This window comes from Budorcas taxicolor, chromosome 12, assembly GCF_023091745.1.
Source record: "Budorcas taxicolor isolate Tak-1 chromosome 12, Takin1.1, whole genome shotgun sequence".
NCBI classification, from domain to species: domain Eukaryota; kingdom Metazoa; phylum Chordata; class Mammalia; order Artiodactyla; family Bovidae; genus Budorcas; species Budorcas taxicolor.
This window is the reverse complement of record NC_068921.1, coordinates 72,898,142-72,920,595: the sequence shown is the minus strand read 5'-3', so window position 1 is coordinate 72,920,595 and position 22,454 is coordinate 72,898,142. Positions and strand designations below refer to the sequence as shown.

Below are 22,454 nucleotides of genomic sequence, written 5' to 3'. Positions count from 1 at the left end.
AAAATCACTGCAGGTGGCCATACAATTAAAAGACACTCCTTGGAAGAAAAGTTATGACCAATCTAGACAGCATATTCAAAAGCAGAGACATTACTTTGCCAATGAAGGTCCCTCTAGTCAAAGCTATGGTTTTTCCAGTGGTCATGTATGGATGTGAGAGTTGGACTGTAAAGAATGCTGAGCACTGAAGTTTTGATGCTTTTGAACTGTGGTGTTGGAGAAGAAGACTCTTGAGTCCCTTGAACTCTAGGAGATCCAGCCAGTCCATCCTAAAGGAAATCAGTCCTGAATATTTATTAGAAGGACTGATGCTGAAGCTGAAATTCCAATACTTTGGCCACCTGATGTGAAGAACTGACTCTTGGAAAAGACCCTGATGCTGGGAATGATTAAAGGCCAGAGGAGAAGGGGATCACAGATGATAATATGGTTGGATAGCATCACTGACTCAGTGGACATGAGTTTGAGTAATCTCTGGGAGTTGGTGATGGACAGGAAAGCTTGGTGTGCTGCAGTCCTTGGGGTCGCAAAGAGTTGGACACAACTGAGCAACTGAACTGAGATAAGGAAATATGAGGACAAATGACCATTGAAATTAACTATAAATAGTTTAATGGGACATTTTCAACTATTTCAAAGCATATTTTCCTACTATAAAGTTGATTTTGTTTAATTGTTTGATTCTCCCTGTGTATAGATATTTTTACTTTAACTAGAGCAATAACTTAATAGTAGTTGATAAGCTATTTTAATCAAAGTAATGTGTGAGTTTTAAAAATGATATTGTAATTACCAGCTACTGTAGCTAAGTGTCGTCTTTGAAATCTTAGATTGCAGCTGATGAGCCCCCACCAGATGGCTGTGCTGCATTTGTGGTTATCCATAAGAAATACACCTGTAAAATTAATGAGATTAAAAAGCTGCTGAAGAAGGCTGCTTCAAGGTAAATTAATGATAGCCTGTAGTAAAAGGAGCAGTTTATAAAGTGAGATGAGGGTTGAAATAGAAATTTCTTGCAATAAAAATTGTAATATTCTAAGAATGTGTTTAAAAGAATGTGCTCTGAATATTTATCTGAGTCTTAAGTCCGTCCCTAAAATATGTAAGTACTTTCAATATTTTGTCTTGATTAGCTTTTGATTTTAGGATACCAAAATACCATAAAACACATGGGAGAGATATTTTATATGCATAAGTTAGCTTTTTCAAATACAGACAGACCTCAAAGATATTGTGGCTTCAGTTCCACCTCAATAATGTGAATACTGCAGTAATTCACTTGAAGTTTTTGGTATCCCAGTGCATATGAAAGTACATCTCCACTAAACCGTAGTCTGTTGAGTGTACAAATGACATTTTGTCTAAAAAATGTACATCCCTTAATTTAAAAACACTTTATTGCTAAAAAATGCTAACCATCTGAGCCTTCCGCGAGTCTTAATCTTTTTGCTGGAGGAGAGTGTGAAATACTGCGAGAATTAGAGAATTACAAAAATGTGACACAGACAGGGAGTGAGCAAGTGCTGTTGGAAGAATGGTACCATAGACTCGTTCAATACAGTTGCCACAAACCTTCAGTGATTAATGCAGTTGTCTGTGAAGTGCCATAAATGAAGCAAAAAGCCCAATAAAATGAGGTATGCCTGTAAACATATAAAACTGTGGATTTATCTAGACTTTATCTCTTTAAATATAAATTGAATGTGTACCTTGGAAATTAAAAATAACAAAAATACAGAATTACGTTTTTATAAACACATTCAAAACATTTTTTTCTTCCAAGTATTTAATGCAAATGAATATGAGAAATGAGGAGATTATTAACTTAGTAGTGATTTTTACAGAGTAGTACCTACCAGTAGGTGTTTTACTGCCTGATTGTTTATACTTTAAACAGTATTAAAGTTGTTTCTCTAATTTTGAAAGAGTTATTTATATGTTAGACAGTAATGTATATTTAGTAATTCATATTAGTACTTATTTGTTGGAATCTTTCAAATCTTTTCTTATGTTTCATATTAATTTTAATATACAGAAACTTTTATGTAGCCTGATTTTTCCTTTATGTGTGTATGATTTTATACTGAGACAGTTTTTTCCAAACCTGAGTAAGTAAGAGATTTTATTAATATTTTCCAGTAGCTTTCTTAAAGTTTTTATTTTACCCTAGACTTTTAATATATGTATAATTTATTTTCATAGGAAGGCAAGGATCCAGTCAGATCTTTCCCCCCTTCAGGTGCTAGTCAGTTATTATATTCATTGTATTTATACTATGATCTATTTTATAACTGTTTGTTTTATACTATTATGTTTCTTGTAACAGTGCTATATTGTTAGTATTTATTGCTTTAATAATTTATTCCAGTGTCTCACAGGACAATTTCCTCTTCATAGCTGCTTTTTCTCCCCCCCCTCCAAAAGTTCTTAGCTCTGCCCTTGTTGATGCTTTCAGACTAACATTAGAGTCCTTTTTTTCCTGTCAAACTGACTCCCTAAAAAACCTGGATAGAGTTTTAATTAGAATTATGTTAAATCTATTAGTTAATTTAAATAATTTAAATGTTTACTATATCAAATCTCAGTGGATAACATCATATGTCTTCTGTTCACTCCTTCTTTTAAAACTCTGAAGTTTTATACTCTTCTCTGTTTTTAGAATTAGAAATAATTGTTTTATTTTATGAACTGTTTTTCACCTATTAAGATGAATTCAAAGTTTCTCTCTTTGGACATATTATGTAATATATTTTAAACTATTACACCTTCTTTGTGTTGCTAGGGAAAACTATTTGTTAATGGTGTGGTATTTTTGTTGATTGCTTATGCTTTTATTAAGGCTCATTTTTCTACTTTAATGAGATTAACTGTTATTTAAACTATTTATGCCAATTTCAATGTTATTCTAACTTCATATAGTGAATTAGGCAACCATGTTATTCTGTAAGAGTTAATTTAGCATGGGAATTATATATTCCTCTAAAGCATTAATAGACTAACTCCAAAATTGTCTGCCCTAATGTGTTTTTTTTTTTTAGTGCATTTTATAAAGGGAATTTTGATAACTTGTAGTTTAGAGTTGCTATTGGTTTCTGACTTCTGATGTCTGATATTTCAAGTTTCTTGTGGAAACTAAAATTTAAATATTTAATATTTAGATATTAAATCTAAATTAATTTAAGATTTAACACAAGGTTAACATCAAGCTGTTAGGAGAGGCACCCTGCCACAGACCCTGTGAATTCCTGCATATTCTTGCTGGGTCTGACAAGTAAAAAAGGCAAGATCTGGACTGCTTTTTACTTGAACCATTTTTTATGGTTGTGTTTGTAGTGAGCAACCTTGAGGAATTACATAATTCCTAATGTTGAAAAGAAATTTCAAAATTTTGCTTTTGAAAAGAAGAGTGGGCTCATTATAAAACAGTGATTTCCCAGGTACAGTGTTTCTTGTACACCCACTGTTTGTGTAGTATCCATTTGGGTCCATATTTTGTTACACATACCCTGTTGTGAAACTTAGGGAGCAGGTGTAATGTTCATTCTGCTTGCTCTGCCCTGAGCAATAAAGTTCTTTGTCTTTGACACAAGAGTCTCACGTCTTCTGCCAGACATGGGACTTCTGCCAGACATGAGACATGACAGAAGCCCAACTTATTACTTTGTAAGTAGGCTGAAACCAAGCCACAGCCCTTTTACAGTTCTTGACGGTTTTAGAAACAAGGGTGGGACGTTGACAGACAACGTGGCTTTCTGGGAGAGGAAGGACAAGGCCCCCGTGGGTTGGGGAGACAAAAGCTCAACACTTGAATTTGTTTCCTGCTGCCCCCTCTCTCTCCCTCTGCTGTTCTTCACTCCCTGTGCCTCTGGCTAGGTGATAGCAGTCTTCTAATACCTGCTACTGTAGCTCCTCATACAGAGTTTTAGGTCTTTGTTACTTCAGGAAAAGGCACCCAGACTCAACTGCTGCGGTTTGGAAGATGCGCATAATGGGAAAGGGAATTAAAATGATCTCTAGGCCAATTGGGGCTTCCCAGGTGGTGCTGTGGTAAAGAACCCGCCTGCCAGTGCGAGAGATGTAAGAGACGCAGGTTCGATCCCTGAGTCGGAAAGATCCCCTGGAGGAGAACAACCCACTCCAGTATTCTTGCCTGGAGAATCCGATGGACGAAGGAGCCTGGTGGGCTGTGGTCCATGGGGTTGCAAAGAGTTGGACATGACTGAAGCGACTTAGCATGCACACTAGGCCAATTCAGTGTACTTTTATTTTTACTGTTTTGGTTCCCACATCTGAATCTGGAACTGGTATTGATATTGTACATGTATATGCTTTGAGTGATGTGAACACTCATAAAGTCTAAAGGGAGACACTGTCATTGGGAGACTACCACATGTAGTACATTCCCAGGTGGTCCAACAGAAACAACATAGAATCCCAGGAGGAGAGGAGGAAATCACAACTTCAGTTACAGACTGAATGGCTGCCTGAGTGCACAGGAATGCAGTTTCCGAGTACAACAGCACCACCTGCCTGACTCAGCCATCAAGTACACCCCTTTTAAAAAGATTACTGCTGAGCTTTAGTTGAAACTGAACTGACTCAGGAAGCCTTGTAACTCTACTATCTGATGTTTACATTTTGGCCTAAGTCAACTAGGATTCAATGACTAACGGTGGAAGGGACCCAGCAATTGTCTCTGGTCAAGTGGAAATAGTATATTCAAGAGCACTGTTACTTTGACCTTTTGTGATCTTAGGGTTACATGGCAAAGGGGCAGTAATTCTCCTTTGGGACAAAGCACATGCCCCAGTCCCTTACCTGAAGTAAAATCTCTGATTCAGTGGGGCCTTCAGTTCTCTTTTCCCTTAAGGCTTGCATCAAGTTATTGATACATTCAGCTCAGTTTGAAGTTGATGGTGTCTTAGGGTTTCTGCTGCTTTTCATCCAGGCTCTGTGTGTGCTAAGTTGTGTCAGTCATGTCTGACTCTGTGACCCCATGGACTGTAGCCTGCCAGGCTTCTCTGTCCATGGGATTCTCCAGGCAAGAATACTCAAGTGGGTTGCCATGCCCTCTTCCTGGGCATCTTCCTGACCCAGGGATGAACCTGCATCTCTTATGTCTCCTGCATTGGGAGGCTAGTTCTTTACCGCTGATGCCACCTGGAAAGCCCTCATCCAGGCTGCATCTATGTAAAACCAAAAGCAGATGGGGGCAGAATTCAAGGCAGTTCTCTTATTGCTGAAGAATTCTTGACCCCTAATGAAACTTGCTACATTTTTACTGACCCTGGGCTGTTGCCAGTGGCCTACCTATCTGGTCTGCCACTTGGAAGACGACCAACTGGCAGATTAGAGGCACCGCTCTTTGGTTTCATTATTTATTTCTCATATGCTCTTTACTTTCAGTTCTTGTTTGTGTTTTGTTTTCATTTTAGGCCCAGACCCTATCTGTTTAAAGGAGATCACAAATTTCCTACAGACAAAGAGAATTTACCAGTGATTATTCTCTATGCAGAAATGGGTACAAGAGCATTTCGTAAATTTCACACAGTGTTGTCTGAAAAAGCTCAAAATGGGGAAATTCTTTATGTTCTTCGGCATTACATTCAGGTACATGCTTGCTTTATTCAGGATTACTTTGGCTATAAAAATTTTTTATAACTACTTTTTATAATTTCTCTACTAGATTTTACATAATAACTTTTCCTAGAATACTTATATCTGATAACACAACTATCAAATGTGAATTTTATGTGGAAAAATATATTGGGATTCTGTGTCTTTTCTGGAAAGTATCCTGTTTATGTTTCTTTCCCTTATCATATATATATCTGGAACAGATTGACAACTTGGATAAAAAACAAAACCAGACAACAATAGGATGTATAATATTTGGTAGGACTAATAAACATAGTTATTTTTAATGAAAATGTATTATAATGAGGAAATCTAACTTGATATATTGATAGTATATATTAGTTCATTGTGCTAAGCGTTGTATAGGAATGCTCTCAAACCAATCTGTTTGAAAGGCTGCTTACTTATTCAAGTTTCAGATCAAATGTGTTGTATTATCCCCCACTCTCCCGACTCTCACTGCTGTAACACTCTACCACTTTTTAATGACTTCATAGAACTTATTACTATGCTACCTCAGATTTTATTTAACACCTCCACCCCCCACCAACACAAACACACAACCAAAACTCTCACCTCACACACTAAAATGGCCCTTAGAAGGACTTTTCTTTTTTATTTCATATTCCAAGCATGGAAAGAGTGTTTTAATTTGCACTTCCCAAAATATTCGTGATAAGTATTAATATACAACTCCTCTGTATCCATGGTTCAGAATCTGCAGGTTCAACCAACCAAGGATTATGTAATAGTGTAGTTTACAATTGGAAAAAAAATCCATGTATAATTAGATCATTGCAGTTTACATAGTTCAAACCTATGTTGTTCAAAGGTTTGATTTGATATCAAATCATTATATTTATTTTACACCATAAACTAATACAATGTCGTATGTCAGTTATATCAGAAAAAGAATGTGAGATTACAGTATATATTTATCTTTTTTAAAGAAGTCCCTAAGTGATTCTAATATGCTCCTGCTGGGTGGCATTTTCATCTATTAAGAATCAGTGTCCCAGCCTGTTCTTTGGAGAATGTGACCATTAAATATGCTTCTGTGAAAGCATACTCAACAGTTATCTGGGTACTTTGTAGCATCAAATTATAACCTATTTAATTAATTACATATTGTGCATCCAAAATAATTATACTGTAAATCTAGTCAACATATAATTCTAATAAAAACAGATTTATTCACGCTACCTTTTGAACAGATGCTTTTTTTGTAGGGAAAGAAGAAATAGGATGATGAAGAAAGATTCCTCTAAACAGTTGATTTAGCTTGTGAGAATTTTTGGCTTGCAAATCCAGAGTTATTAAACTATGATTCAGATTTTTATATTAATACATTTTCAAATAGAGAAAGTAAATATGAAATTAATGAACATTTATCTTTATTACCAAGGAGCTAATACTGTTCCGGAACTGATGATGGAAACTGGTTATGTGAAATTGCATTTCTTTCATGAATTATAACAAGATATGTGAATTTAGAGCATAGCCACCAACTAATTGTCTTTTGAGTGGACAGTCAAAATGTATTTTTTAATTGACCTGTATGAAACTGAAAACTCTTTAAAAGACTTTAAACTTTACTATAATTATAAACAACCCAGTTTTCTCATGCTATCTTTTATTATAGCATGTGCCTGAGAAATTAGCAAATTAAATTTTAGTGTGGGCAGCAAAAACACTTTCTGCATATCTGAAGCTAATTCTTACATCATCTTATTTGAAAATAAAATAGCCCAGGAATAGTCACTCAGGTTATATACGTACTTATTTTTAAGGCTTGGGGGAAGTTTAGGGAGGAAAGAAGAGAGTGAAAAGAGTAGTATACTATTAAGATTTCCTTTCCATTTGGTGTCTGCCTCTTCCTCTGTCATGTGTAGGATTGCAAAACTGCCCTCATGCAGACCTTAGTTAAACCAAGGCATAACATCTTCACAGTTCAGTTAGTTCAGTCGCTCAGTATGTCCGACTCTTTGCGATCCCATGAATCCAGCACGCCAAGCCTCCCTGTCCATCACCAATTTCCGGAGTCTACCCAAACCGATATCCATTGAGTCTGTGATGCCATCCAGCCATCTAATCCTCTGTTGTCCCCTTCTCCTCCTATCCCCAATCCCTCCCAGCATCAGGGTCTTTTCCAGTGAGTCAGCTCTTTGCATGAGGTGGCCAGAGTATTAGAGTTTCAGCTTCAACATCAGTCCATCTTCACAGGAGTTTGCTAAGTACTAGGTTAAACAGGTTTTATAACCCATGGAAGAATATGCCAAATGGTAATGATTATAGCACAACTGATAAGAATTCAGCCTAGAAGCCAGAAAGAACCTTAGACAATCTTCTAAAAAGTTTACATGTATTCATCCAGGTTGCTTACTTTTTTAAAAAATATGACTTCTTTTTCTTCATATGGTAATTTCTAGAAGTACATTTAATGTTTGCCCTTAATATATAAGGTGAAAGAAAGTAAGGTACCGAATTCTGATCACAAATACTTCAGACAACTCAGTTTTAGGCAAATTGTGACCTCTCACTGCAAGGATAGGTGCTAACCTGTGGCATTTGGTATATTTTAATCATCGAGAAACATGAAGAAAGAACTGAACAGGTTGCTCAAGGCACTGAGTTTTTTTGTTTCCTTTGTCTCTGCTTTCCAGTATTTGTTTTTGGGGACACTCTAGTTGCCCTCCATCCAGACAGCTAGCAAATGAAAGCACTTACTGGTTTAGGAAATGTGTAGTTCTCCCCAAAGAGTACAGTTTTGTAGAAACTCACTTGTATTGGATCCTCTGTTAATTAACTCATGGGAAAGATGGCAAAATTATCATGGTATAACAGAAAAAGATCAAATACTTTTTTCATTTTATAAGAGTAATTAAAGCATTAGTGTCATGACAAAGGTTTTAGAAAGTAAAGAAGTGGTCATCAATAAGTTTCTAGTTCCTTGATAAACTGTCTCTAGAGAGAATATAAATATCCTCTGAATAGCAGTATTTCACAGTGCTTAAAAACTTCAGTATTAATGATTTACCCTCATGTCCCAACACACAGTCATTCTGAATTCAAAAGCAGGTGTTTGACAAAATATTTTCTCTCTTTTTTTTTTTTAATGTATTTGAACAGAAACCATCCTCACAGAAAATGTATTTATCTGGCTATGGTGTGGAGCTAGCGATTAAGAGTACAGAATACAAAGCATTGGATGATACTCAAGTCAAAAGTAAGTTTATTCTCTATATTTGAGTAAAAAAAATTGGAGGGTTACATACTTCCATTTAATCCTACACATGTTAATATGAGTCTGGAGGCAATTTAATTTTAAACTAAAATGTATTTCATGTTATTATGCTCTCAGAAATTTCAAAAATTGGAAGTAGCATATTATTTTGGTTATATTCAATGGCTTCCCAGTCATTTTCAGCAACATATAAAAATTGATACTACATGTAGGATGTGTAGAAGCAATAGGTGAGGCTGCTTATGACTACGAAGGGGCTCACCCAGTTCAGACTGGCCTGTGATGTACCTAATCATCCCCCGGGGGCAAAGATTGCGGCTCTAAAGGGGTTGTGTCATGGTAAACCTGAAACTCATTGGTAGCACTGCCTTACAAAGCTTGGTCTGAAGTATTTATTTTTAAATAAAGTTAGTTTTGTGTTGTGTTTTTGTTTTGAAATGGGATGGGAAAGTCCTGTGAATATTTGGTTAGATTGATTAGATCTGCAATCTACCAATCCAGTATCTATGTTCTGTGTACTGAATGCGTGCTCTAGATGAAAGAATCTGGAGACCTAAAAACAATAAAGAACTTTTCAGATTCTTATGGAAATCTTTTATTACCTGGCTCATTGGAAATTTATTTATACCTGATTCTTGGTTAAGAATTTCTAATTCATTCTGTTACATGCTCTCTGATGCTGCTTCTGCTTCAGCTTTGTTTTTCTATTCAAGCTCTGGTCCTGAAGGCCTTGCTCTGATTACAGCTTAGCTCTAGTCCCTCCTACTGAGTGTGCTACAGATCAACATCTGTATTATTGTAATTGAAATCCTGCTGGTTACTGCAAAAGTGTAGCCCATTACTGAAATAGTAATGCCCAGATTTTTTATATTTCCATATAGCTTGTATATTGCTCTACAGTGCTTTATAATTTAGTACTTTGTTTAGTGCTTCCCACTGGTAAAGAATCTGTCTGACAGAACAGGAGACATAAGAGACTTGGGTTCAATCCCTGGATCAGGAAGATCCCCTAGAAGAGAGCATGACAACCCACTCCAGTACTCTTGACTGGAGAATCCCATGGACAGAGGAGCCTGGCGGCCTGCGGTCCATAGGATTGCCAAGAGCTGGACACGACTGAAGTGACTTAACACCCACATGCACACACACATCTTATTTAACAGTCATGGTAGTAGCATAGGCATTTTCTAACTGTCCTTGGGCTTGTAGAAGTTTCTTTAAAAAATCATGTGATTACATATATTACTTACATTACAAACTTCAGGTTAATTTTTATCATATATTTGTAATATATCTTCTCTTCATTCTACTTGCCACTCCTTTAGTTCACTTCTTTTATTCCCCTCTGCTTATGACTATCCGGCTTCCAACTGACCTTGTCTTCGGAACCTTAATCCTCTCATCTCCAAAAGAGAATAATCCATCTGTTCTCCACAGTACTTTCTGATTGAACTTTCTGTGTTCAATCAGAACTTCTGACTTTGTGATTCTACCAATTAGAAACCCTTAGTTACCTAAATAACTAAGTAACCTTAGTGGTTCCTTGTAACCTCCTCATAAATTAAAGTCCTATAACACAATGGAGCTTTCCACAGCCTGGCCTCTTTCTGCCTTCTCACTGCCTCTCAGACCTCTCATTTGTACCCTGTGGTCCTGTAACACTGCACTACTATACAGAACAATTTTCTGTTTCCTGCATGGGTCCATGTATTGCTCTGTGCCAAGCCTTTATGACCTCTGGAGTACTTTCATCCCTTAGCATATGCTGTTCCTCTGCCTGAAACCTTCCTTCCACCTCTTATTTGTCTGAGGCCTACTCATCTTTTAAGAATTATATGTCTCAGTCAGTACTTCTGAGATGGCTGCCTATGTTCCTGTTCTGTCAGAGGAGGATTTTTCCGTTTTCTGTATTCCATATATTTTGTGCTTCCTTTTGGAAAAGTTTTAAACAGTCTGTTAAAGCTGTCTATTTGTCTCTCTCATTTGCCACCCAGGAAGGTTTGTGCCTTTCGCATCTCTCCTCCTGGCGTCTGTCTGGCAGGCAGTGGGCATTATAGAAGGCAGTAAATGTTTACCTGATTAAAGCATTCCAGGGTTTTTATTTGTGGTCTTAGAAGTCGACACTCTCAGACGAATAAGAAAGGAGAAGTGTAACTTATGCCCTCTGATGGAGCATAGCCCCTTGCTGTAAAAGGTCACAGATTGATTCTTAGAACCTGAAGTACCCTCAAACACACCCTTACCACACTATATACTATAACAATTTGGTAAGTAAAGGAGAGGGGAAGGGAAATGAATATAAAATATATTTTTATCCTTTGAGGCCATGAGTTTTGGTGTCTATCTAAAGATTTCTTGATTATGTCTGAAAGTGTCAGAAATATATGAGAACTCCTGTATGTTTTAGGGTTTAGATTTCTTGCTGGCCTAAGAGGTAAGCCCAGGGTTTCTTGCAGACTTCTTGGTTAATCAGTTCACTCTAGTTCAGTTGCTCATTAGAGTCTGACACTTTGCGACCCCATGGACTGCAGCACACCAGACCTCTCTGTCCATCACCAACTCCTGGAGTTAACTCAAACTCATGTCCATTGATTTGGTGAGGCTATCCAACCATGTTATCCTCTGTCATCCCTCTCTCATCATGCCTTCAATCTTTCCCAGCATCAGGGTCTTTTCCGAGAGTCAGTTCTTCACATCAGGTAGCCAAAGTATTGGAGTTTCAGCTTCAGCATCAGTCCTTCTAATGAATATTCAGGACTGATTTCCTTTAGGATGGACTGGTTGGATCTCCTTGCAGTCCAAGGGACTCTCAAGAGTCTTCTCCAACACCACAGTTCAAAAGCATCAATCCTTTGCTGCTTAGCTTTCTTTATAGTCCAGCTCTTACATCCATACATGACTACTGGAAAAACCATAGCTTTGACTAGACAAACCTTTTTTGGCAAAGTAGTGTCTCTGCTTTTGAATATGCTGTCTAGGTTGGTCATAACTTTCCTTCCAAGGAGTAAGTGTCTTTTAATTGCATGGCTTCAGTTACCATCTGCAGTTATTTTGGAGCCCAAAAAAATAGAGTGTCACTTTCCACTGTTTGCCCATCTATTTGCCATGAAGTGATGGGACCAGACCATGATCTTAGTTTTCTGAATGTTGAGTTTTAAGCCAACTTTTTCACTCTCCTCTTTTACTTTCATCAAGAGGCTCTTTAGTTTTTCTTCGCTTTCTGCCATAAGGGTGGTGTCATCTGCATATCTGAGGTTACTGATATTTCTCGCAGAAATCTTGCTTCCAGCTTGTGCTTCCTGTCCAGCATTTCTCATGATGTACTCTGCATAGAAGTTAAATAAGCAGGGTGACAATATACAGCCTTAATGTACTCCTTTCCCTCTTTGGAACCAGTCTGTTGTTCGATGTCCAATTCTAACTGTCGTTTCCTGACCTGCATACAGGTTTCTCAAGAGGGAGGTCAGGTGGTATGGTATTCCCATCTCTTTCAGAATTTTCCACAGTTTTTTGTGATCCACACAGTCAAAGCCTTTGGAATAGTCAATAAAGCAGAAGGAGATGTTTTTCTGGAACTCTCTCGCTTTTTTGATGATCCAACAGATGTTGGGATTTGATCTCTGGTTCCTCTGCCTTTTCTAAAACCAGCTTGAACATTTGGAAGTTCACCGTTCACATACTGTTGAAGCCTGACTTGAAAATTTTGAGCATTAATTTACTTGTGTGTGAGATGAGTGCAATTGTGTGGTAGTTTGAGCATTCTCTGGCATTGCCTTTCTTTGGATTGGGATGAAAACTGACGTTTTCCAGTCCTGTGGCCACTGCTGAGTTTTCTAAATTTGCTGGCATATTGAGTGCAACACTTTGACAACATCATGTTTTAGGGTTTGAAATAGGTAAACTGGAATTCCATCACCTCCACTAGCTTTGTTTGTAGTGATGCTTCCTAAGGCCCACTTGACTTCGCATTCCAGGATGTCTGGTTCTAGGTGAGTTTGGGTCATGAAGATTTTTGTTCTTCTTGCCACCTCTTCTTAATATCTTCTGCTTCTGTTAGGTTCATACCATTTCTGTCCTTTATCGAGCCCATCTTTGCATGAAATGTTCCCTTGGTATCTGTAATTTCTTGAAGAGATCTCTAGTCTTTCCCATTCTGTTCTTTTCCTCTATTTCTTTGCATTGATCACTGAGGAAGGCTTTCTTATCTCTCCTTGCTATTCTTTGGAACTCTGCATTCAAATGGATATATCTTTTCTTTTCTCTTTGCCTTTTGCTTCTCTTCTTTTATAGCTATTTGTAAGGCCTCCTCAGACAACCATTTTGCCTTTAGACATTTCTTTTTCCTTGGGATGGTCTTGATCTCTGCCTCCTGTACAGCGTCACTGACCTCCGTCCATAGTTCTTCAGGCACTCTATCAGATCCAATCCGTTCAATCTATTTGTCATTTCTACTTTATAATCGTAAGGCATTTGATTTAGGTCATACCTGAATAGTCTAGTGGTTTTCCCTACTTTCTTCAGTTTAAGTCTGAATTTGGCAATATGGAGTTCATGGTCAGTGCCATAGTCAGCTCCTGGTCTTGTTTTTGCTGACTGTATAGAACTTCTCCATCTTTGGCTACAAAGAATATAATCAATCCGATTTTGGTATTGACCATCTGGTGATGTCCATGTGTACTGTCTCCTCTTGTGTTGTTGGAAGAGGGTGTTTGCTATGACCAGTGCATTTTCTTGGCAAAACTCTATTAGTCTTTGCCCTGCTTCATTCTGCATTCCAAGGCCAAATTTGCCTGTTACTCCAGGTGTTTCTTGACTTCCTACTTTTGCATTCCAGTCCCCTATAATGAAAAGGACATCTTTTTTGAGTGTTAGTTCTAAAAGTTCTTCATAAAACCGTTCAACTTCAGCTTCTTCAGCATTACTGGTTGGGGCATAGACTTGGATAACTGTGATATTGAATGGTTTGCCTTGGAGACCAACAGAGATCATTCTGTCGTTTTTGAGATTGCATCCAAGTACTGCATTTCGGACTCTTTTGTTGACCATGATGGCTACTCCATTTCTTCTGAGGGATTTCTGCCCGCAGTAGTAGATATAATGGTCATCTGAGTTAAATCCACCCATTCCAGTCCATGTTCAGTTCAGTTCAGTCGCTCAGTTGTGTCTGACTCTTTGCGACCCCGTGAATCGCAGCACACCAGGCCTCCCTGTCGATCACTAACTCCTGGAGTTCACTCAGAGTCGTGTCCATCGAGTCAGTGATGCCATCCAGCCATCTTATCCTCGGTCGTCATGTTCAGTAAATCTTTAATCCAGTTTTCTGTTGATGGGTGGGGCTGTGTTCCCTCCTTGTTAGTTCAGTTCAGTCTCTCAGTCCTGTCTGACTCTTTGCGACCCCATGAATTGCAGCATGCCAGGCCTCCCTGTCCATCACCAGCTCCTGGAGTTCACTCAAACTCATGTCCATTGAGTCAGTGATGCCATCCACCATCATCTGTCATCCCCTTCTCCTCCTGCCCCCAATCCCTCCCAGCATCATAGTGTTCTCCGATGAGTCAGCTCTTTGCATGAGGTGGCCAGAGTATTGGAGTTGCAGCTTCAGCATCAGTCCTCCAATGAACACCTTTGTTATTTACCTGTGACCAAACTATGGTGAAGATGATGAAGATAATGGTGACCTCTTTCAAAAGGTCCCATGCTTGCACTGCTACACTCAGTGCCCCCAGCCCTTCAGCAGGCCACTGCCAACCCATGCCTCTGCCAGAGACTTGGAAACTTTGGGCAAGTCTGGATCAGTCTCTTGGTTTATCACTCCAGTATAAAATGGAGCTTGACTACAGAATGATCTATAGAGCATATAGCTGGTTGTATTTAGTAGTCAAGATTGTTTACTAAGAGAGCGCACTCTTGTATCATTAGACTGATCCATGAAAGAAAAGGTAAAAAAAAAAAAAGGGAATTTGATTTTGAGTTCTAATTTTTTATCACATATCCCTCTTCCAGTCTGAAATATGTTCATTCTATTTTGTTTTTGTTTCTAAACTATAGCTGTGGCTAATACTACTGCAGAAGATGTTACTGAAACAAATGAAGTTCAAGGATTTCTCTTTGGGAAATTAAAGTAAGTCTGAATAGAATTGAAACTATTACTATACTATTAAGCTTGTTTTTAAAGGAATAGATTCAATATGTTGTGTTGGCATATGTCTCACATTCTAAAAATATACATATTACTGTTTTTATTACAAAAGTAACACAGGGTTAATGCAAAAAAGCTCAAAATTGAAAAATAATCACTAATTCCACAGGATAATGAGTACGATTAGAGATAATGGAAATTTAAAATGATCCACGTTATCTGTGGTCAAAAACTAAAACAAAAATTTGTAGAATCTTTTCTGATGGGTTACAGAACTCATAGTTGTTATTAGGTTTTTAGCATTAAAAAATCAACACTTTCATGTCTTAAAAGAGAAAATATTTATTTCCCTAAATTTCTGTCCCAAGATTGCCATATTAAATACCTTTTAACTTCTGGTCTTCATTTTATATACACATATAAGTAACCTTTCCAAAAGTAAACTTCTCCTCCTTTGCTTTTCTTGCATCACTGATTGAAGACAAGGAATAGGATGGTGAGTGCTCTCTGAATGTTAATGGATGGGAATTTTAGTTTTATGTGTGGTTTTCCTTATTAATAAGAAGGGCAAGTTTGTGATTCAATTAGAAAGGCAAAATTAATTAAAAATAAAGAACCATTTTTATTAATATCTTTAGTTCTTTTTTTCTTTTTAAGGCATATATTTCCCATTTATTTTTAAATTTTGAACATAATTGTTTTCCAAATTTTTTTCTTTTTTTTTTTTACTTTTCAATACTGTATTGGTTTTGCCATACATTGACATGAATCCGCCACGGGTGTACATGAGTTCCCAATCCTGAACCCCCCTCCCACAACCCTCCCCATATCATCTCTCTGGGTCATCCCAGTGCACCAGCCCCAAGCATCCTGTATCCTGTATCAAACCTGAACTGGCGATTCGCTTCTTACATGATAGTATACATGTTTCAGTGCCATTCTCCCTAATCATCCCACCCTCTCCCTCTCTCTCAGAGTCCAAAAGTCTGTTCTATACATCTGTGTCTCTTTTGCTGTCTCACATACAGAGTTATCATTACCATTTTTCTAAATTACATATATATGTGTTAGTATACTGTATTGGTGTTTTTCTTTCTGGCTTACTTCACTCTGTATAATCGGCTCCAGTTTCATCCACCTCATTAGAACTCATTCAAATATATTCTTTTTAATGGCTGAGTAATACTCCATTGTGTATATGTACCACAGCTTTCTTATCCATTCATCTGCTGATGGACATCTAGGTTGTTTCCATGTTCTGGCTATTATAAACAGTGCTGCGATGAACATTGGGGTACACGTGTCTCTTTCAATTCTGGTTTTTATATAATATTACAAATATGTATAAAGCACACTTACGTCATTTCTGTGAGGAGATAATTGTACAGAGCAAGGGGAACATTTTTGGACATTATACTGCTTTATACAGATGACTGAGTTACATTTCTGTAGTTTGCTGAACAAATTGTATGCTTGTAACCTGTTAATGCTTCTTGTAAAATGGATTTAAGGAAGGTTTTTATTTAGTAGATAACGTTTTTATCCCATTTCCAGCTATGTCTCACATCGTAGAATCCATACTTTCTTAAACATAACTATTTTTGGGAATAAATTGCTCATATTCCAAAAAGCCTTTGGAACCCTGGGATATTAGTTTTTTTGGAGAGGAAGTACCCAGGTTTTACACAATTGATTTAAGCAAAAAGCTTTTGCTTTGAGGTGTTTTATGAATAATGTCTTTTTGCCTGGATTACATACATAATTTTACCAGTGAAAATTATCATTAAGGTTATGATTAAACATGAAAAGCAACACAACAGCTCTTACAAACTTAATATTACTCTGTAACAAAATGTTGTGAAAGGAGTGGTAAATTCATAGTGAACCTCTTTTCAAAGAAGTTCTATTGCTTTTTCACTGTAAGGGTAGTCTTGATTAGTTTTCAAAATATAGTCCCACATTGGAGTAAAATTTCAACATAGGACATTGCAGTACATGTATTACTGTTAACTATGAGATTAATCTGTTTATGTGTGTGTGTTCTGTATACACAGTTTTCCTCTCACTTTAAAATACTCATTTCTCCTTACTGTTGAAAATACAAAATTTATTTATAAATTGTGCCAGTAGCTAGGTAAACTTTTTAAAAAAGAATTCTCTCTAATAATAGGAAGTGGTACTATGTGTTGAATTCATGAGAAATTGGAGAATAAGATAATTTTAATTATATGCATGGTAAAATGCCATTCTTCTGCATTATTATTTGTCAGTCTTTAAGAATACCTCAGTTCAGTTCAGTCGCTCAGTCATGTCCAACTCTTTGTGACCCCATGAACCGCAGCACGCCAGGCCTCCCTGTCCACCATCAACTCCCGGAGTCCACCCAAACCCATGTCCATTGAATCAGTGATGCCATCCAACCATTTCATCCTTTGTTACCCCTTGTCTGCACGCCTTCAATCTTTCCCAGCATCATGGTCTTTTCAAAAGAGTCAGTTCTTCACATCAGGTGGCCAAAGTATTGGAGTTTCAGCTCCAGCATCAGTACTTCCAATGAATATTCAGGACTGATCTCCTTTAGGATGGACTGGTTGGATCTCTTGCTGTCCAAGGGACTCTTCAAGAGTCTTCTCCAATACCACAGTTCAAAAGCATCAATTCTTTGGTGCTCAGCTTTCTTTATAGTCCAACTCTCACATCCATACATGACTACTAGAAAAAACCATAGCCTTGACTAGATGGACCTTTGTTGGCAAAGTAATGTCTCTGCTTTTTAATATGCTATTTAGGTTGGTGTTAACTTTCCTTCCAAGGAGTAAGCATCTTTTAATTTCATGGCTGTAGTCACCATCTGCAGTGATTTGGGAGCCCCCCAAAATAAAGTCTGTCACTGTTTCCACTGTTTCCCCATCTATTTGCCATGAAGTGATGGGATCAGATGCCATAATCTTAGTTTTCCTAATGTTGAGTTTTAAGCCAACTTTTTCACTTTACTCTTTCACTTTCATCAAGAGGCTCTTTAATTCTTCTTCGCTTTCTGCCATAAGGATGGTGTCATCTGCATATCTGAGGTTGTTGACATTTCTCCTGGCAGTCTTGATTCTAGCTTGTGTTTCATCCAACTCAGCATTTCGCATGATGTACTCTGCATATAAGTTAAATAAGCAGGGTGAAAATATATAGCCTTCACATACTTCTTTCCTGATTTAGAACCAGTCTGTTGTTCCATGTCCAGTTCTAACTGTTGCTTCTTGACCTGAATACAGAATCTCAGGATACAGGTCAGGTGGTCTGGTATTCCCATCTCTTTAACAATTTTCCACAGTTTGTAGTGATCCACACAGTCAAAGGCTTTGTCATGGTCAGTAAAGCAGAAGTAGATGTTTTTCTGGAACTCTGTTGCTTTTTCCATGATCCAACGAATAATCATGATCAGCGAATTGTAAGAATATGTGGATATGTTTAATTGGGCAAAATTATCTTATATAAGTTTTCTTTATAAGTTTCAAAGATGGAACTTTTCAGAAATAAACTAAAATTTTATGGGAAGCATTGATGTCTTTCTTTATAAAATAGAGTTTATTTTTAATTATAAAAGCAAGACTTGCAATTTATAAAATGTTAAAGAAAAAGTGTATAACATAAAAACTAATAATTCTATCCTCACCCTTGGATCCCTTATAGGTAATGTTAACAAATGACAGTGTATATCTCCATATTTTGTTTTGTTTTATACATTGATTAAAAGAAGACATGCATGTCTCCCTCCGTATTTTTAAATTCTGTCACTGTAGCTGCATAATTGTTATTATCTTGAACCATTAGTTTGTGTCTTAAGTATTAGGAAGAGATAATTTCAAAAATATACTGCTTGTATAATAGTAGTTTATAACACATGATGATAATTAACATTACTTAATATTCTAATACAGAGAAAGATATTCAGATCTTAGAGATAATCTGACAGCATTCCAAAAATACCTGATTGAGAGTAATAAAGAAATGATGCCTTTGAAAGTTTGGGAACTACAAGGTATAGTATTTCAGTCTATGTTAAAATAGCATATTGGTAACTGATCTCTGTTTTGTTAAATAGGCTTTTATATAACATGATGTAAATTATTTCTTAGGCAATAATAATTACTAATTATGTGACTGTGCATTGCTTTTTGTGGACATAAAATTTAATTGAAATGTTATTCATCAAGCAAGTTATATTTTATCTCTGGAAGATTTAAAATTATATGATATGCAGTTATCTGATATTACCTAATCATTTTTAATGTATGAGTTATCTTGTATGTTCCTGTCCAGTATTAAACTGTTTCAGGGTATCTACAGCAGTGGTTAAAAATCCTGATTAGTAAGTTAAGAGAAATCAGAACTAAATCTTAGTTTTCTTCTCTTTAAAATTTTGATCTTTAGAGACCATTGCATATTTCATTATGACCTCAAAACAGCTTCTGTACTGAGATCCTATAAGCAGGTATTTTGAGACCAAAATTTAGTTTGGATTAAACTGTAATTCCTTTTCAGTTTGTAATTTTCTATTTTATTTATAATTTCTAGGATCATAGGGATGTCCTTTTCTGTGGAATCCATAAGTTTTATAACATCTCATCAACTTCTTTAATACAACAGCCAATTGAAATATACTTGATGCATTATACAGTTCACCATTTAAAGAGTAGAATTAAGTGTGGTATATTTTTAGAGATTTTTAACTGTCACCATACTCAGTTTTAGGGCTTCCCTGGTAGCCCAGTGGTAAAGGAACCACCTGCAGTGCAGGAGATGCAGGAGCTGCGGGTTCAGTCCCTGAGCTGGGAAGATCCCTTGGAGAAGGGCATGGCAACCCACTTCAGTACTCTTGCCTGAGAATCCCACAGACAGAGGAGTCTGGAAGGCTACAGTCCATAGGGTCACACAGAGTCGGACATGACTGAAGCAACTTAGCACAGCACACACCATCAGTTATAGCGTTTTTTCCTCACCCCACAAAAGAAACCAACATACCCATATTCAGCCACTTTCCATGACTCTCCAACTCTTCCAGCTGTAGACAGGCAACAGTCTACTTTCTTCTCCAAGATGTTCTCCCCTATGCCCTCTTTCAGGGGATCTTCCCAACCCAGGGATTGAACCCATGTGTCCCATATTGCAGGTGGATTCTTTAATGTCTGAGCCACCACCACCAACAACAATGTGCATGCTTAGTCATGTCTGACTCTTTGCAACCCCATGGATGGGACTAAGGATGCACACTGTTGGTGGTGGTCGTGGTGGTGGCTCAGACAGTAAAGACTCCACCTGCAATATGGGAGACCTGGGTTCAGTCCCTGGGTTGGGAAGATCCCCTGAAGGAGGGCATGGTGGAGAACATTTTGGAGAAGAAAGTAGACTGTTGCTTGCCACCAGGGAAACCCAAAGTGTTCTCCAGGGTACCCATAATTTAGAAAAGTGTAAGTGATAGAGTGCTTTTAAAGACTGGTAAACAGAGAACATGCATAGTTAGCTTAGTCTTAATTAACCTCCGTAATGTCTGTGTAAGGTATATTCAGATGGACTAGAAATAGGAAGTCTAGTTAAGACATCATTGAATTAGTATAGTGAGAGACAGAACCTTTGCTGTGGTAGAGGCATAGATGGGCAGGCTGGATTTAGCAAGTATTCAGGAGATTAAAAGACTCAAAAATGACTTTAAAATTTCCAGCTTGGAGCCTCTGTAAAGAGAATATAAAACAGGCTTGGAGTTGAATACAGGGCTCAGAAATAATGAGACTGGTGTTTAAAAAATGGACTTGAAGTAATTGTGACATATCCAGAGGACCAGTTCCAGTGGTGGAGTAAATACAAAGTCCTTATACGGAGAAGGTTTTAAAAGTGCAAAATGTTAGCTTAGAGGTTTTTGAAGGTGGAGGTGCTAACTGAAGGTGCAGAGTAACCAAATTAGTGCACAAGGGAGAGTCTGTTTGCTCATTTATGTGGGACAAGTAGACACAATGGAATGATGATGATGAGAGATGGAAGAGCACGTCACAGAAGCCAAGGAAATAGATTCAGGAGAAGGGAAGTGATCAAGACCTTTTCTTTTCCTTTTTTGATTTATTTAACATATTTATTGAATTTCTGCTAGGAATCAGTAATGTCCCTACAACCATGGTTTTATGATTTTTGGCTGACACCTGGAGTAGGAAATATATTTTATATCAAGACCCATACAACAAATATATAATGTGTTAATACATAGATACACTTAAAACTAAAAAAAAAAAACTTTACTACAGATATGTATGCTTACTGTGTGTGTATATGTGTGTTAGTCGCTCAGTCGTGTCCGAGTCTCTGCGACCTCCTGGACTGTAGCTGACCAGGTTCCTCTGTCCCTGGCTTTTTCCAGGCAAGAATACTGGATTGGGTAGCCATTCCCTTCTCCAGGAAATCTTCCCAACCCAGGGATGAAACCCAGGTCTCCTGCATTGCAGGCAGATTCTTTACCATCTGAGCCATCAGGGAAGCCCCATATATGTTTACTAGAAGTGAACGTGAAAGCCGCTCAGTGTGTCTGCCTCTTTGTGACCCCATGGACTATACAGTGCATGGAATTTTCCAGGCCAGAATACTGGAGAGGGTAGCCTTTCCCTTCTCCAGGGGATCTTCCCAACCAGGGATAGAACCCAGGTCTCCCTCATTGTAGACTGATTCTTTACCAGCTGAGCCACAAAGGAAGCTCAACAATACTGGAGTGGGTAGCCTATTCCTTCTCCAGCGGATCTTCCCTACCCAGGAATCAAACCAGGGTCTCCTACATTGCAGGTGGATTCTTTACCAACTGAGCTCTCAGGGAAGCCAAATACTACATTTTATTAATTCTGATAAAACTTTCTTTTATTATACCCTGTTTCATGTGATTAAAAAAACCTTCACATTACCCATTAATCTGATTTCACTACTAACTAATGGGTTGCAACTGACACTTTGAAAAACACATATTCCAAAGGTAAAAAGAGCTAAAACAGACATCATGTTTCTTCAAAGGATGTTGGATAAACATAAACAATTTTAAAAACCAGTGTAAAAATCACTATCACAATTGCTGCAGAATAAAGGAACAAAAAATTAAGAAAAGCATATGTCAGGAAGATCCGAGTGGTGAGATGGGGCAGAGAAGGGGTAACAGAAAAAGGAGGCTTCCTCAAGAAGGGGTAATTGAATAGAGGTCTGAGAAAGGTTTGGAATAAATTCGAGGGTAGGTTATTTAGAGAGAGTATCAAAGACCTTTATGAATGCTGAAAATGGAGTGTGAGGGAGAAGAGACACCAGGAACAACTGCTGGATTCATGGTTTACCCAGCTGGATGGACAGTGGTGAATTTGTTGTAAAGAGAAGACCAAAGAGGACTAGATTTGGACAAAGTTGGGCAGGAATATCACA

The 22,454-nt window shown here is 37.6% G+C and overlaps 1 protein-coding gene across 1 annotated transcript in view; it reads left to right on the top strand.

Annotated features, from left to right (window-relative positions):
* The window catches only part of LOC128057773 (UDP-glucose:glycoprotein glucosyltransferase 2-like), a 141,366-nt gene that overhangs the window by 15,872 nt on the left and 103,040 nt on the right, over positions 1 to 22,454 (top strand). The window contains exons 4-8 of the mRNA XM_052650275.1: positions 831 to 943; positions 5,436 to 5,610; positions 8,767 to 8,863; positions 14,930 to 15,002; positions 18,953 to 19,053. Of these exons, the coding sequence (XP_052506235.1) occupies positions 831 to 943; positions 5,436 to 5,610; positions 8,767 to 8,863; positions 14,930 to 15,002; positions 18,953 to 19,053 (559 nt within the window). The remainder of the gene's footprint in view (positions 1 to 830; positions 944 to 5,435; positions 5,611 to 8,766; positions 8,864 to 14,929; positions 15,003 to 18,952; positions 19,054 to 22,454) is intronic.